We start from the raw sequence: 16531 nt of genomic DNA, 5'->3' as shown, positions 1-16531 counted from the left end.
AAGGGCTCTGGCTATCTGCTAGTTTTAAGAAGCTGTACAGCATCCTCAACTGCGCGTTAAAACAGGTATCAGCACATTTTCATCAGCATTTTTGTTCAATCATTGGACTGGTTTTTGCTGCAAGTCTGCTTGTTTTGATTTTATTTTATTCTCTATTTTATGAAGAGTTTGAGTGTTTGGGTTGGATGGGGTGTTTTTTTCCTTTTTTAAGTACCTTCTGATGTATTAAATCTTCCTTGGCAAGCTTGTCTTCACCCATACTGTGTTGGTGGGTTTTGTAGGTGAGCAGAGAGCAGAATGCAGAAAAATAAATGAGCAAATATATTGTTTGTAAAACGGACTTTGGTGTAAGTGATGGCTTTGCAGATTTCAGATTTCATCCTCTAGCCATGGCAAGTCTGTTTGAATTAATTTGTTGACATAATTCTACAAGAAAACTTACAAACATATTCCTCAGAGATATGTGAAGGGAGATGTAGACTTTTTTCAACATGTACCTATCTATTCTTGCTGGCTGTTTGCTAGATCTCACAGCATGCTGAGCACCAGAAGGTCCAGGATGCTGTAGTGCCCCACAGGCTCTCAGCACCCCCTGGCTTGGGGTCTCTAGCAGTATGGCAAAGAGAAGAAAGGAGAAGGTTCCAACTGCTGCGCTGTATGCTTCACCCAGGAGAACATGTGCTAGGAACACATTGAAGGAGATGCCCAAGGGTGACAAATGCTCTTGGATGTCAAATAAATGTAGATGCAACAAACTGGAACAAGATGAAAGGCTGGCAGAAGGACTTAAACTCCAAAGTGAGAGCCCCAGGATGCTTCCTTACAGACTGTTTAAAATCTTGATAATTTAAATGAAGTTTGTGAAGAACGACAAGGTGAAAGGGCCTTGGCTGGATCGTAACATATGTTCCATATTGCAAGACTGCCTACAAGAAGAAATGGATGCAGTGTATGTCACTCAGTAAGTTATTACTCTACATGAAAAGTAATGAGATTTATTTAGCTTTGGAAAAGCAGACAAAATAGGTAAGAAACCACATAGTGAAGCTTATAGACTGAGTATTTTATTAGGAAAGGTCTAAAATACACACTAGAAAAGTTAGAATAAATGTTACCTATGGGTTCTTCAAGAAAAAAAATATTTTTGCAGTCTTTTTATAGGTTGTTATGGAGAAGAGTCCCTGTGCTCTTTCCTCCTCCACAGCACTTTTCCCAAACTAGTCTCTAAAGGCTTAGCTTCTCACAGTGGGAAGTGTGCTGCATGCTGTTAGTGATCTCCCTGTTTGTCGTAGACTGTCACAAAGATGGTGAAGACTGTGTAGGACTCGAAAAAGATGTTGGCCAGCGGCTATTGAAAGGACTGCATTTTTCTCTTGTGTGAGGTTAGAGGACAGGGTGTGTGCCACCATTGAGGGCATCAGAGGGGTTTTGGTGACCACCCTGTTTGTATCAACGGTACCAGGCATGGTGGAAAAGGCAACACTGCTCTTGGAAAGGGACAAATAGGACTGAAAGAGGAAAAGAGGGGGATGCTTATTTTTGCTTGATATGAAGCAAATGAACATTGCTTATGCTGCTCTCAGATTTTTTTACGGCCAGATGTACCAGATTCTGCATTAATTTAAAAACCAATCTCTATTTAATTGCACTGGGACTCTTTCCTGAAATCAAATAACTTTATGGCTCATAAGTAAAAAAACCTCATACAACACAAACATGGAATAGAGCACTAGTTGTATCTGTGCCTGGGATGAAATGCAGATGGATCCTGGCCTCCAACCCCACCATCCCTAGGGATGAGGAGTCATGAGGGCAGACTGAGTACTCCCTGGGTGCCCTCTTCTCCTATGGGCTGACACTCTGGCGGGTGCCAGCCCAAGAATCTGGTTGCCTCTTCCAATAAAATGACCCTTTAGCCTTTTTTTATTTCAGATCTTAGTTTTCCCACAGCTTTCTTAGACTTTTTCAAATCCCTTCATCTATGTTCAATTCTCCTGTGTATTTAAAAAAAAAAAAAAAAAAACCAAACCTCCAAGAAAGGGGTCTGTCAGTTACTGAAATCTTTATACTGCTTCTCTATAAGAAAGAGCAAGGGACACCTGGAACAAGGCCAGAGACGCAGATCACTTAAGCAGCAAATGCATTTAAGCTTTCATATGGTAAAATAATAATGATAACCAAAATGCCTTGCAGCAGGGTAATATCAACGCCTTGAAAAAGGTAGGAAATTAGAATCAATTTAACGGATACGTTGGCAAGTGTTAACTGCATTTTATATGGAGCCTTTATTCTTTGATGAAACCCAATTTTCCTGCAGAAACAATTTGCTTTTAGATTCAACTTCATACACAGAGTGGAAATAATTGCAATTAAGTTTGTGCTCCAACTTTCTGAAGCTGTTTCCACAATCAGGTCAATAAAATTGTGTGCTTGACAGACTATCTTTCTGTGTACTTTTTTAGAAAGTTTCCCATTAATGATTAAAAAAAAAAAGAGAGAGGAATGTTTGGTTTTGTATGTATTTTTAAATGACAGCTGATATTTCAATTTATTAAAAGTGGGCAAACATATTCAGCGCCACTGCTTTATCTTTAATTTTAAAGTCAGACAACAAGTCTGTCATTTAAGATAAATATTAAGGATGACAAAAAATTCAAGGTAACCATTATTAAAATAAATATTTTGTTGATTTCTTTTCCCTGCTGCTTAGACTAAACTGTGGGTTCTAATGCTGGCATAAAAAGGGGTTGTTAGTGCTCTTTCTTCTGGTAATGTAGACATTAGCAAGGTAAGGAGTGCGAGATGCCAGTTTTCATTCTAGTTTTGTTAAAGCTCTTTGCTGTCAGAAAAAGTCAAACTGTTTTGCTTCCCTTCTGTAGAAAATTGTCAGTTGATAGGTGAAACTTCAGGAATAATTAGTGAAAGTAGATGTGTAAATTCCACTGGGGGAATCAATCTTTCACAAATATATTTAAATTAATTCAGTGTCCTTTTCTTTGAACAGTGGCAGGGTGCAAAAGAATTATTTTGGATTCCTTTAACAGCATCTAGAAACCTACATTGCCTCTTTAAAAATAAATTACAGCACACCCCACTCAAGAAATCACAAAGGGAGAGAGTGATATTTAAAATTAATTCAAAAAATTTCTCCAACATGTCTCCAGCTGTCACAAATGCATTAAAGATATGCCAAACATATTTCAAAACACTTTTTGTAATTTGAAGATATCTCAAGTAATTTTTACTCCCAAAGTAAATCTTTAATGGACCTGTACTTCTCCCTGAAACTGTGGGATATCTATCTTTTTTCTAGGTCCCTCCATCTCTTCTTCCCCTAAAATACAACAACCCACATATTTAATGAAATCTGCAGAGGTGGTTGGGTTTGACTTTTTTTCTTTTTCTTGGTTTTTTTTTTGAGAGAGTAGAAAAATAGTTCTGTGGTGGGAGGACTCAGGTCTGGTTTTGGAAATCTAGGCACAAGCCATGACTCTGCCATGGATTTTCCATGTAGCCCTAGATAAGATGTAAGTTGTTTTCTTTTGGTCTACTCTGGCAAAATGATGCCCCAAACTGAGTCTCTGAAGACAGAGACCAAAAATGCTTCATATTTGCTTAGCTATTGGAATGCTGAGGGTCAGTCAAGTGCCTGTACAGATTTTAACTGTGTGACACCATGTACAGAGATATTAATATTCCTATGGGAATACTGAGTTCATGTTCTGTGCTGTTAAATAAAAAGTGGTAACACTAGTTGGGGACCACCTGGATGGCCTGCTTTGTATAAACACCCATTTGGACAGGTTCTTCTTTGTGTTGGAAAGGCCCAGAATTCCTACTGTATTAAACATTTGCATTCTGCTTTATCTTAAAAATACTTTATAAACACTTACAAATCAGTCATCTTAATATATTTCTAGTGACAAGTAGCATTAGTTAATATGTGTCAATAGATGGGGGAGTTTTTAGCTTGAGATTTTGAATCCACACTATTGCAGTGCTTAGAAATCTCACATCATGTCCTTTGCTCTGTAGTTGAACAAAACATTAATAAACCTGCCTGCCTATGCAGCACTTGAACATTTCGGGGTTTTGAGTGTCCAGTTCATGCACAGTGCTAAAACTTTAAATGTATTTATTAAGACCATGATGCTAATCACACTCACTGACAGCTGGAGAGAGAGTTCTGGAGATATATTTCCTATAGTTTACTGATGTATGCAAAGCTATCACTCTTTGTTGAAGAAACTTTGGAAAAATGCATGTCACTATTCTTTGCAAGACTGTAACTTAAAATGCCATTATCAGCAAGGTGTTTCTATGGGAAGCCACAACCAACTGAAAGTCATAACTCTTCCTTATTAAGAATCTACTCCAACCCCTATTAAAATCAATGGAAAGACCTTTCTGACTCCAGTAGGTACAGAATTGCTCAATAAAATGTAGAAAATACCCACAGGTTATTATTGTTCAGTCCATAAAAACAGTCAGCCAAAAACTTACTATTTTTCAAAATGTAATGTGTATACATGTGCTTCAGTTCTTTTAAAAGCACTGGGGGATCCTGGTTCTTCAATAGACTGTTCACTGGAGTCAAACATTGGCAAACAACCCTCTGGGCTCAGGAGCTTTTACTAACAGCCTTTTGTTCACACCTGCTAAGCCATTTAAATTTCATATGAAGAGCACGTCTAAGATCTCTCTGCCGAGCTGTAAGGAAATGTCAAAGAACCCAAAATGTAGTTCCTGAAAGCGTAAAGGAAAGTTCACAATACAATCACAGGGCATAAAATGTTCCAAGATTTTAAAGCCAGGAGCCATCACAATTCATTGGGGTGACTGCCTGCTTTGTGAAGGTGCTAGGATTTTCAACCCAATCATTTTTGTACCTAGTCCAAAAACTTGGACCAGAGCAAGATATTATCTTCAGAAGGTCAGATTTTGTCTTTATCTATGGGCTTCAGCTGATGGTGAAATAGCATAAAAGTCTATGGGTAATCATCCTCGCTTTTTAACATGGCTCCTTATTTTAAATTTCAGCAGGATCTTGCTATGCCTTTGTCTGCAGGATTAGAAAGTCCTCTATACAAACTGACTCATCCTAGGGGGAGTATGTGCAGAGGCTGCCTGTGGAAGTAGGAATGTTAAAAAAAAAAAAACCACATCTTTTTGGGGTCATTGAAATATGCTGTGCAATGAGTGCTTTATATTTTCAGGTGAAGTTAGAAGCAATTGTTGCAGATGCTGGAAGATAAGTTATATAAATGTTAGGCTAAAAAAAGCTAGGTTTCTTTGGAAGGAATGATTTCAGTATTTAGGAGGTAATCCCATCCACCTCTACATGCAGAAGCAGTAGAAATAACTTGTGCACAAAGACCCATCCACCATACTGTAACTCATGTTACAACTCATGTTGCTGTTTCAATTAGGTCTTTAGCTAACTCAGTCATTGTCTCTCTGGGACAAACCCAGGGGTACCATTGTAGGGGTTGGATTTTTTGCTCATGATGGGGACAGCTTGTTCAAGCTGCTGAGACCATCAGTTTATGTCACAAGGGCCACTGAAAGGGCATGGGTGTCAGCTGAGTGTCAGGTACTTCTCGGGTGGGTTGTACAAAACCTGAATGATGCTACCAGAACTGGTGCTGGCTGGGAGAGGAAGATCCCAGCTCCTGAAGTTTCCGTGGATTCTTTTCTTGGTGGGTTCACCTCTGGAGCAGTTTCAGTGTAATACTGTTCACCTGACTTAGCTTCTGTGACAGTAGATTCCTATAAATGAAGGGTGACACTACAGCTGATCACCTATAGGAATAGATGGCCTATCTCCCTCTCTTTATCAGAATTGTTCTTGATGGTGTCCTATAGTCTATATTTATTCAAGGCCTAAGCATCCCAGGTGTCCATTTGTTCCCTTGGGAGATTATTTCACAGCTCAATGCACCTTTGTCAGGGAGGATTACCTGCAGTTTATTCTGACTTTATTTTTAATGACAGGTGGACTTTCCACCTTACACTGGAAAAAATATTTAAGTGTATTGAACTTCCTGCAGTATCTTGAGTTTGATTCAAAAGATAGCATAACCGTTCAATATAAACCTCACTCACACCTGCCTCCCAGGGCTTGGCTGTTCCCAGTTTCCCTAAAGCATATTCTTCTTTGGAATGATGGTTCTGCCAGCTCAAGTATCAAATACATTTCCCTTGTGTTTATAAGCTCAATAAATGGGGCATATCTTCCTGCAGACATAATGCCTGGTTTCATATTTACAGGATCGTTTTAAAGATTCTCTTCGACCAGTTCAACTAATGGCTGCATTTATTTGGAGAATAGTCTGAGCTTAAAAAAAAAATCACAAACCTTCACAGGCTCAGAACGGATTTTATTTGGAAACTTCAAACACTTTATTGGCTTCCTGAAAACCAGTAAGTAAAAGAAACGAGTATTCATCAGCATGGTAGAAAAATATTCTTGGAAATAGTTTTCAAAATTCTGTGTTTGCCCATTTGTCCATTCTTCTGAATTAGTTTTCAAGCACATTCCCCTACAGCTGGTTCCTGGCCACCCCTCCCAGGGGAATGAGCAGGGGCTTTTCCACATGAGGAGACATGGGTCCCTGTTTGTGCACATCTTCCAGAGCAGCCGGGACTGCCGACACCGTGGCTGCATGAGGACTCATGGCTTCTTTGGCTCTTGCAGGTTTCCGTGCCTGCCTTGACCTTCACCCTGTTGTTGGCAGTAGGAGATGGAGTTGCCAAACTGAATGCCACCTGCAGACTCCCACAGGATATAGGTAATACGGAGGTCCCAATAAGCTCTTTGTGAAGAACGCAATAACTCAGAAGTGGAGGTGTGGTAAGGAGAGGTTTCTAATCTCTGTTCTTTCAGTATGGGAAGAACAGGCTTAGATATTGCCTCCTCTCAGTACAATACACATGCATTTTTCAGCAGCTTGTCTTTAATCTTCAATACTGAAACCTGGAAAAAGCAAAAAAGAATTTTTCCAAGTCAAGATCCTCCTGAGGATTTAATCTCCAATAGGATAGCCCTCCCAAATGGTCCCTTATTACCAGCAGTCCATGATGGTGGTGTGATAATCTTCCACTCCATGATCAAGGATGATTTGGAGACGGCAAATTATTTTTCTCTGCACTTGGCATTGCACACCAAACTGGAAGAAGCTCCTGCAGAGCATTCTGGAGAACAGGTCAGTGTTTCTTATTTACCAGTCTAGGTGCTAGCAGAGATGGGGACACACAGAGAAGCACAGAGGAACACTGGTGGGTGGGGGAACCCCAAAGGTACTCTGCTCAGGGTATTTCCAGGCACATTACAGGAGACCCATCAGCCTATTAACATCTCATCTTCCCACTGAGGAAGCACAGAGGCACAGCACCAGCAGGGCACCCCAATAACCCCTCAGATAAATGGAACCCTGTCTAGAGCCCCCCATGGCATCACAGAAGGATGATCACCCCTTCAGCTGGGCATGACACCCACCACATGAGTTGAGGGCAGAGACTCTCTGGAGCACCTTACAGACTGAGGGAGGCTATACTTAGAGGTATGGGATGCAGGGCAATAGCCAAGTACAAGACTTACTATGGGATGTTTAGGAGGGGAACCAAGGGCAGGCAAAGGGAAGGATCAAAGTGCTTTTGGGAGGAAGAAGGGTGGGAAATACAGGGCCTAAGGGGATAAAAGGGGCTGATCACACATAAGCAAGCTGCTGGTCAGTACGCTTGTCCGGCCATGCCCTGCACCACATCAGCACAGCCTGTCCTGGCTTCTCATTCAGCTCCATTTCTAATTATTTTTCTGTGTATGTGTGTGTATGCATGTGTGTATGGGCAGCTAAGTGCCAGCAGCCAGAGCGGGACCATGGGTCACGGGGCCATGTGGGTACCAGCAGGGCAAGTGGCTGGGGAGTCGGGGGGGAGGGGAGGTGGGGGTGGGGGTGTGCGCTTTTGTGTTGAGGGGTTCTGTACCAGCCGCTGGCATGGGGCTCTGGGACTCAAGGGCTGCTCACATGCCCCAGTGCCAGTGGGATCAGAGGCCAGTTACTGAGTGGACTGTGCCTAAGCCCAGCTATTGGAGGCATCCCCACTGCATATATATATATATATGTATATATTTCACACTAAGAGATCTTCATCTGGATCAGCCAGAGAAGGGAACAGGATGACGCTGTTGGTGCTTGTGTGAGTGCTCTGGTTTCTGCCTAGGTTGAGCTGTGTGGCTGGCAGTGTATTTATGTGTATAAGTGATGTATATGTGTGTGTGCATGTCCGTGCTTATTGGGAACACATGCTGCTGGTTGGCCCTGGGAGCATGGACCTGCAGTATCCTCCTCCATGCTGTAGGCCTGCTGGATCCAGTAACATAAACCAGGTTTTGTTCTGATTTTTCTTGTACGAAATTCATGCCTGTTTGTACATTTGCTTTGTTAGCTTCAAGTGATTTTGAAACCAGTTATTAATTTTTATGTGCGTTTGCAGTTCATGTTAAATTTTTTATGTGGTGGTGTTCCTGGCAATATTATCAAAGTGAGGAGCCAAATACGAGTGAATCCAGGAACAGTAGAAATGGCCTTAGGGGCTCTTTATCCATAGACCAAAACAATGTGGACAGGTAAAGCCCAGCTGCTGGCACTGACACAATACCTGACAACCTTAGGAGCCAGTACATCCAGAAAGTTGGCTTTGATTTGCTGGAGTTGCACACGTAATTTTTAAACACATAAAGATGTCCCACTGAAATAGCTGAAACCACTCATACATTTCAGTTCTCTGTGCCCTGTAAGAACCAGTGTTTTACAATATGGGTCTTTTGATTACCACTGAATGTGTGTGATTTTCCAAGCTCTCTCCCAGATCAATTATATTTGCCTAATTTCGAGTGTGTGTTGTTGGGAGGGGAGAATGAGGGATCTTTTGTGTTAAAATATTTGATGAGTGGTTGGCTGTGCATGTTCCCTGGTTTGGCTTTTACTAATACCTGTCACTCCTAGACCCAAAGTCCTGTTATTCACCTTGCCTGCGGCATCTGCAGCATTAACAACTGGCAATAGTGAGCTCTGCACCTGCAGGATCCCCACTTAGAAAACCTATTTCACACTCTCTGGAGCAATATTTGTTAAGACTAAGTTAACAAACTCTTCAAACCCGATAGTTAACCTGACATCTCAAAGGCCTGGGCACCCACTATAAGCATTTTGGGTATTAATATGTGAGGTTTTTTCATATGTGAGTAATATTATCTCCTGTAAATTATTACATACAGACAAAATGCAGCTACCAAGCTTTTTGAAAATAAACAGTTGGCTATCTTGTTCACCATTTTGACACAAAGTCATGCTTCCTTGCTTTCCCTGACACCTCAGGGAGACAGGAGAGCAGTGTAAGAGAACAAGAAATTACAGTCACTTCAGTTTTCCTGGTGATCTGCCACTTATTTTTTACATGGTCTTGCTCTTCAAGAGTGCTGCTGCAATCAGTCTGAGCACTTGAACGGGCTCAGAACAGCAGAGTTGGGACCAATGCTGGGGGTTTGCCCTCAGTGCAATCTGATTTTCACTTGGTACTGGGCGGTAGCCTCTTAAAATTCATTCCCAGTTGCAGCACCTCAAATTCAAGTCCCCACAAGTCACTGGAGACTTTAAAAAATCTTGGCCATTTGGCATAACGACATTGTGTTTTAATGTCCATTTACATGAAAATAATTTGTGTTCTATTTGTATGTCTTAGATCCAGATACAATATTTAAGACAGCAAAAAACACAAGAACAAAATGGCTTCATTTCTTTTCTTCGAAGGTTGTTTGTGGTTTTGAAGAGAACAAACACCAAACTATTTTTCAACAAACAAACCCCACCCAAACACGATGTTTTTTCCCCACCTTAGGCAGGGCTGATATTCAGTATCTTCTTTTCACAGAGTCAATAACCATCACCGCTGAGATGGAGTTTTGTGGCAGATCTCCCTGCCGCCTCCGAAGCCCAGTATCCACAGCACCCCCTGCACCTCTCCCAGCCTGGTGTGGACCCTCGGTGGGTATGGGTGCCCTGGCCTGGTGGAGGGGTCACTGATTCGGCATCCCCCTGCCTCACCCCACTTCAGCTGCAGCCATGGGAGGAAGCGCCCACGGAGGAGAGGAAGTAAAGTACCTCCCTGTGCTGCTCCTCCCATCCGCCACAGAGCCCCACAGCTCTCCTGGGCGCAGCATGTACCAGGCTGCAAGTGTTCCTGCCTTGAAAGCTTTTCACTGGTCTTTACGTGTCAAACCCACATGCTGCCTTGCTGCGGACCATGACATCTACCCTGGAGAAGTTCATTCATTCTCTGGATCCCAGAGCCCTTCCCAGGGTCCTCCAAATCCAGTCAGGCATCTATTTCCAAGGTGAGCATCGAGTGCTTTTTGGTAGGGCTTCGCAAGTCTGTCTTTGACATCAGGTCCCCCTTGGGACTGGGATGTGGGGGAGGCAAAGGGAGGATGCTGACAGAGTTGTCTCCCAGTAGTTTCTCACCAGCTCCAATTTTCCCTTTGAAGAACCAGCGTAAAGCTTTGGAAACATCTTTGGTAGGGTGTGCATCTGGTCTTCTCACAGGCAGTGAGGAAGGAGCTGTAATTAGTTCTCATTGTATCCTGGAAAGAGTACTGGAGTGAGTCATGAATTTGCTTTGCACTCACACAAAACCATCAATCCAGCAATCGCAAATCACCTCACAGAGGTTAATTGATTAAACTTAACTCTGCTCTTCTGGGGTTGGCATGGAGGGGTGCTCTCTCTCTCTCAGAAATAAAGAACCAGGGAGTCTGGAAAGTGACCATGAGGGACCACAAGGTTTTCCTGAAGTTCTGCCCTGCATTTGGGGCTACTTCAGGTGGTGCAGCAATGCAAAGGGATGGGTACAAGCCAGACAGGCACATCACAGGGGCAATATTTTGCTGGGTTTTCCTGCTGCAAATCTTTTTATGGTGTTTTTAGTGCTGCACTCTGCTTGTGCACAAAACACAGTGGAAGGATGGTAAAGAGGCTTGCACTGGTTAGGGCTTGGTTAGGGCATGGACTCTGTTGAATGACAGTGAAAACACCATGTCAAGCCCACGTATCAGTCTAGGAAAAGAAAGTTGCTTCCCTGCCACTGCAAGGGAAAACTTGGGGTCACGCTAAATAAAACTGAGGGCTTCATAAATATGCTTCAGCTTCAGACAAATACCTGCTTTGGGATCCACAGTATCTATGTTAATCTAAAATTCCCCATGCTGCTCCATAGTAGGAGGAGAGAGGAGGTGGCCGCCATTAGCTGTGGACATGGAAAGTCTGAGCTGTGATCAGCAGCTGTGGCTGGAGTCGACAGTTTTTCCCTCCTTGAGAACAGCTTTTTGGGGCAGGAAGAAAATGGGAAAGGACATACTTAAGCTATGATGGAGCGTACTGTCCATGTTCTCCCAGTTGCCATCCTGACTGCTCTAGGAACTGTCTAGGACACATAAATAGTACTGATACGCAAAAAAGCATTCTGGAAAACAATCTTGGGCAAATTATCAGAAACTTTAGGAAATATGCTTTTTCTCACCTTTGACATGTGGTCTGTTCAAGTTTTACATTTTAAACTGGCCCAAGACCTCAAACTGAATTAAGCGCTTAATAAGGAAGCTACTACCTAAGTGATGAAGAGTGAAATTTAAAATAAAAATGAGAGGATGACCTCCTTAAGTTGGAGTAGCCACTATATTTGTCTCTTTCCACACACCTAGGAAGCAGAGGTAATGTAAATAAAAGTTGTGTATTTGTGTATATATATATATCTGTATGGATATGTTACACAAAATGCTGAGATATATATGTATGTACAAAATACTATGATAAAATTATCAGCACCCAGTTGCCAGCAGGTTTCTGAGTTCCTACAGTCTGCATCCTGCTGCTAGTGGATGGTAAAACTCGTACTAGTACATCTTTGGAGCCAGAGTATTTCAGCTTGTGCTTCCATTTACTGTGCAAACCCCTCCACATGAGGAGAAAAAACCAGTGGTGACAGCTCACAGATCATTTTGCAGCAATGCCCTCGCATGTGAGAGAAAAAGGCTATTAGCTGATAGCTGTCTATAATAAAAAAACCTGCACAGCCTTGGGAGGGGGTGGTATGTGCCCTAGAGACCCGGGAATGTTTGCATTAAAAATGAGAGCCCTTGTGTTGCTCTGATGCTTCTTCAGTCTTCAGCAGCACCACCTCTTGCTGTTCTCTGCTCCTGGTGGCTTTCTCTCAGCTGTACTCACACATGTTTCTACCAGCAGGCTAGATGCAGCACTAACACACATGCAGGTGTTTCTTGCTTACACCATGAGCAAGGCTGATACAGACGTGTTACTTGGCTCCCTCCCCTCACAATCGGCACATCCCTAGAATACTTGCAAGTACCTAGAAACACCGATGTTCACTAGCAGGCTTGTGCTGGTTCCTCTGTCTTCTTCTTCCTTGCTTCAGAGGATGCTTGAGACACTCAAGACACTCTGTGCCTGATAGGTTTGCAGGATCTAGGGCTACAAAAGCTCTTCTCAGGTCAGACTCTCCCTTTGTCTCCCTCCCTCTCTCCCTGAGCTCTCTGTCTATGTCGGATTTCTCCTAAACTTTTTGCTCCCCTCCGTACCTGACAGCAGGGGTGAACACACTGTTCTGTGATTGCATTATGATTTATGTTGCATTTTCTGAAGCGCGAGTAGTGCTTCAGAAAGAGTCTGAAGTAACTCCTGCTATATTGCTAAACAGGAGTGGACCACTTTGTGCACTTTGAATTTCCATTAGGACAACCATTCTTTAGACCTTTCTCAGGCAGATTCTCCCCCCCCCCGCCCCCCCCAACAACCCTTTTGATTTCTCTTACCACAAGCAGTACACCAGCAATCACGTTGTGGGTAATGGCAGGTCTATTGACAGGGAACGTGGGTTTATTGCTATAGTTGCAGGGACTAAATCAGAGCATTCGTGCACTGATTGTAGTAGCTCCCAACTGGCTACAAAGTCAGCTGAGTCCTACTTGGATTAGCAGCTTTAAGGAGTTGGATTTCATAGGAATCTTTAACCATTCTCAGCACAACATGCAGATAGTAAGGGAGAAGATTTATTTTTAAAGCATTAGTTGGGATGATTAATTTTCTGGTGTAAGAATTTAAAATAGTGAGAATTTGTACTTATGTACTTCCTATGTATATTCCCCTTTCCACAATCCCAGAAAAAAGTGCAAGGTTTCTTAATGTCAGTTTAACCATGTACATAGAATGGCTACTGGAGTAAATAACGACCTACTAATCCAATTGCACTGTAACATCAAAGCTGCAGCAGCCAAACAATGAAAACTATAGCTATCTAGGTGGTAAGGAGACAGAGCTTGATTCATTCACTGGTCTTCTGTGGTGCAATGTGTGCTGTGGGGACGAAACTCTTCATTTACTCTATCTGTAAGCAATATTTTGCACACACTGCACTTAGGTCTAGATGATTTTACAAGTAAATATATGACTTGCAAATTAGCCCCACTGCTCTTGATAGAGTTTCAGTACCTCTGGAAGCATAAGGAAAGCATAAGTCTTTGTAAGGATGGATGTATTTTTTTCCATGTAGTAAGGTATTTTTATTAGAAACTGCAAAGTCAAGCTCCAGGGAGAGTGGGAATTTGCTTGTCCTTGGACAAGGTAAAAGCTCTAAAAGACCCCATTCTGCCTTCATATCCATGTTACACCAAATGCAATCTATGTCTCCCTTTTTAGACACAAGCATGTCTGCTGCAGCTCCTGGTGGAGAGTAAGTTGAAAACATGCTGCATGCACCCGTTCCACCATTAGTCTCTCTACTGGCCTATAAAAAATTATGTTCCTGATGCTATTAATGGAATTGTGATTTATTTAACTGTAACTCCCAAAACTGCAAATGGATGGAACTATATAGACCCTGTTTCCTTTCAGAATACTTTAAGCTAGAGAAGCTACAGATGATTGAATTTTTGCTGTTGGTAGTGAATACTACATCCTAGACACCTTTCTGAGGAAACTCTGTTCTTGTTCACCTCTCTGTTCCTGGCTTGAAGCAGAGGGAAGGGTTTCCCTGGGATGCTATCACTGTGTTTCATGCTACACCTGGAGTTTTGGGTTGGTTGAAGCCTTACCCAGTTTGCCTCAAGCAGGACAGCCAAGGTTTGAGGAGCTTGTTCATACTCCCATGTTCCCAGTGCCCCTTCCCTCCATCAATGTGTGACTGTGCAGTCACAGCCCCAACCTGCAGTCACCATCTACAGCAGCCCAACACTATGCAGAGTCAGGAACATGGGGTTGTAGTAATAGCCCTGAGTTCTTCTAAAGTGCCTTTCATTCATCACACTCAAAGGACCATACAGAAGTAGAGAAATTATTGTTATCCTTGGTTTAAAAACAGAAACAGAGGTGAAGGGAGAGGAAGGTTCTGCAAATCCCAGGGATGGCTCTCAGGGCCGTTGTTTTGGACTGTGCAGTCATAATATCATTGCTACTGGACTGTTGAATCTCTGAAGGGAATAGGAAGGCTGATTGTAAAATGAGAGCAAGTTTGCCAGATAGATACAAATATCTTGGTAATCAGCACTGATTAGAAAGGAACTACAGTGCAGACTGAAGTACATGACAATTTAATAGCTCATTAAAATATGTTATTAAAAAATTAAACTACTGAAACTCCATTGGAAACTGATTTGATTGAATATTTTTCTTTGAACATTTTAGTAAATATTGATGCATAGTGAGCTAAGTACTGTATGGCCACTGATTTTTACAGATAGCATGCAAGTACAGGCTTCCATCTTTATGTTGCAAAAATTATGTCTGTTTTAATACTGATATAATTATTTTATGGGTAATTGAATTTAATATTCTGCAGACTTAATTTAACCAGTGGCAGGACAGTAAAAACTGTCAAACTTTAATTGTGAAAAATGTAGAACTACTCAAGGCACCTATTCTGTTGGTGTTTCTTGCCACTAGCCATGTTCCCTACCTGTAGCCTTCCCATTTTTGCTCTGCCTAAATAGAAATCCACATTGCCTTCTTCTTCCCCTAAGGCTAAATGCACACATCAGTGATGGGATTAGGACCCCAAGGATGGGGACTTGCCACAGTACAGGGAGAGTTGGTAGCTTCTCTCTGCAGTTCAACTGTTCCAAAGCAGCATTTGTGTTGTGTAAATTGCAGTGCCAGCACATCTCCTCCTTATGATGGACCTGTGAAACTCATCAGGAAAGTTTATGCTATGTGCTCTTTCTCTGGGGAGAAGGGATGTGTAAGCCAGCAGCCTCCATCTTTGCAGGCTGGGGGTGCAGTGAAGCAACACGCTGTAAATGCAGTGGTCCACTCCCTGCTCCCTCTCCTGGAGCTCTGGAAAGTGCCAAGTCTTTCTGCAGAGGGAAAAAAATGATGGGAAGAGACAATGGTGGGGTCATACAGACATCCCTGGTTAATGCTCTTCCAGGTGGAGATCCCCCCTCTGGGTGGCTGCTTGGTGCTCTCTGACAGCTGCATGAGGGGCGATGAAAAAAAACTCCAACCCTTTGGGATTTGCACCTTCTTTGGGGAATATGAATAGCTTCATTTCAAAACTCTCTTTGGTGAGCTATAGAGAACATGAACATGCTCAGGCTCACGGTTCCTCTTGGCTCTCCTTTGCTGGCCGCATATCCACGTCTGCTCACCCTCTCTGCAGTTTCAATTTCACCCTTTCTGATTCTGTTACTGGGAAACAGCATCTTTCCAGCGTGCGCCTCCCTTTCCAGCTCTGCCCCCTTTTATGGGTTCAGCAGGCCAGCAGCAGAGTGCTGGAACCACTTACAAAAAGTCCTGTTAACCCCGTAACTGCAGCTAGGCAAACTGAATAGAAGAGGAATCCTTGTATAGGAAGTCTCAGCTGCCCAAGTCCTAATTTAGACAAGAAATTGCTTTCAACACTAATAGTTAGAAAACTATCATGTAGGATGCAATGATTTTTTACTGGTTTTAAGCCAACCTAGAGGGAACAAATCCTGCTCCCTTATCAGTGTGAAAAGCCAGTGAGTCAATGAAAGCTAGGATGTGAGGTCTGTATGAATATGTATGAATAAAGCAAGCTGCCTCTTCAGGATTAATAAAGGCACTTTTTCTTATAAAAAGCAACAAGACAATTTAAACAGAGGCTAAAGCATGGACAGCTTTGAACAGCTTTGATGAAGAGAATTAGGTTTGTATTTCTTACAGGTGAAAGATCAATAAAAATGACCTGTGCATTTACTGGGTGGACTCTCAGTTGAGTGCATGCCAAAGGGAGAATTGCACACAAAATGGTAGAAATTTGTGGTACAGTGTTTGCACTTGCTAATTTGTCTCATTTTTTACAGAGATAGAAGCCAAATCTGTCTGTAAAAATGGAAGGGTTTTTTTCCCTTGAACATCATTGTTTCCTTTACTCTCGATTCAGCAGTTAGCACTGAGTCCTAGGTACAGCCAGAGTAGTAGATAGTTTGGATTCTCTTTTG

At 42.4% G+C, this 16531-nt stretch overlaps 1 protein-coding gene across 4 annotated transcripts in view; it reads left to right on the top strand.

The window, feature by feature from the left end:
* The first annotated feature begins 10262 nt into the window (after positions 1-10262).
* THEMIS (thymocyte selection associated) overlaps positions 10263-16531 on the top strand; it is an 83025-nt gene continuing 76756 nt past the window's right edge. For all 4 annotated transcript variants that reach the window (XM_074862462.1, XM_074862463.1, XM_074862464.1 and 1 more), the window contains exon 1: positions 10263-10396. In XM_074862462.1, coding sequence (XP_074718563.1) covers positions 10306-10396 — 91 coding nt within the window. In that variant the 5' untranslated portion in view covers positions 10263-10305. The remainder of the gene's footprint in view (positions 10397-16531) is intronic.

This window comes from Strix uralensis, chromosome 3 (genome assembly GCF_047716275.1).
Source record: "Strix uralensis isolate ZFMK-TIS-50842 chromosome 3, bStrUra1, whole genome shotgun sequence".
NCBI classification, from domain to species: domain Eukaryota; kingdom Metazoa; phylum Chordata; class Aves; order Strigiformes; family Strigidae; genus Strix; species Strix uralensis.
Note: the sequence above shows the minus strand (reverse complement) of the source record. Positions and strands in the feature narration are given on the sequence as shown.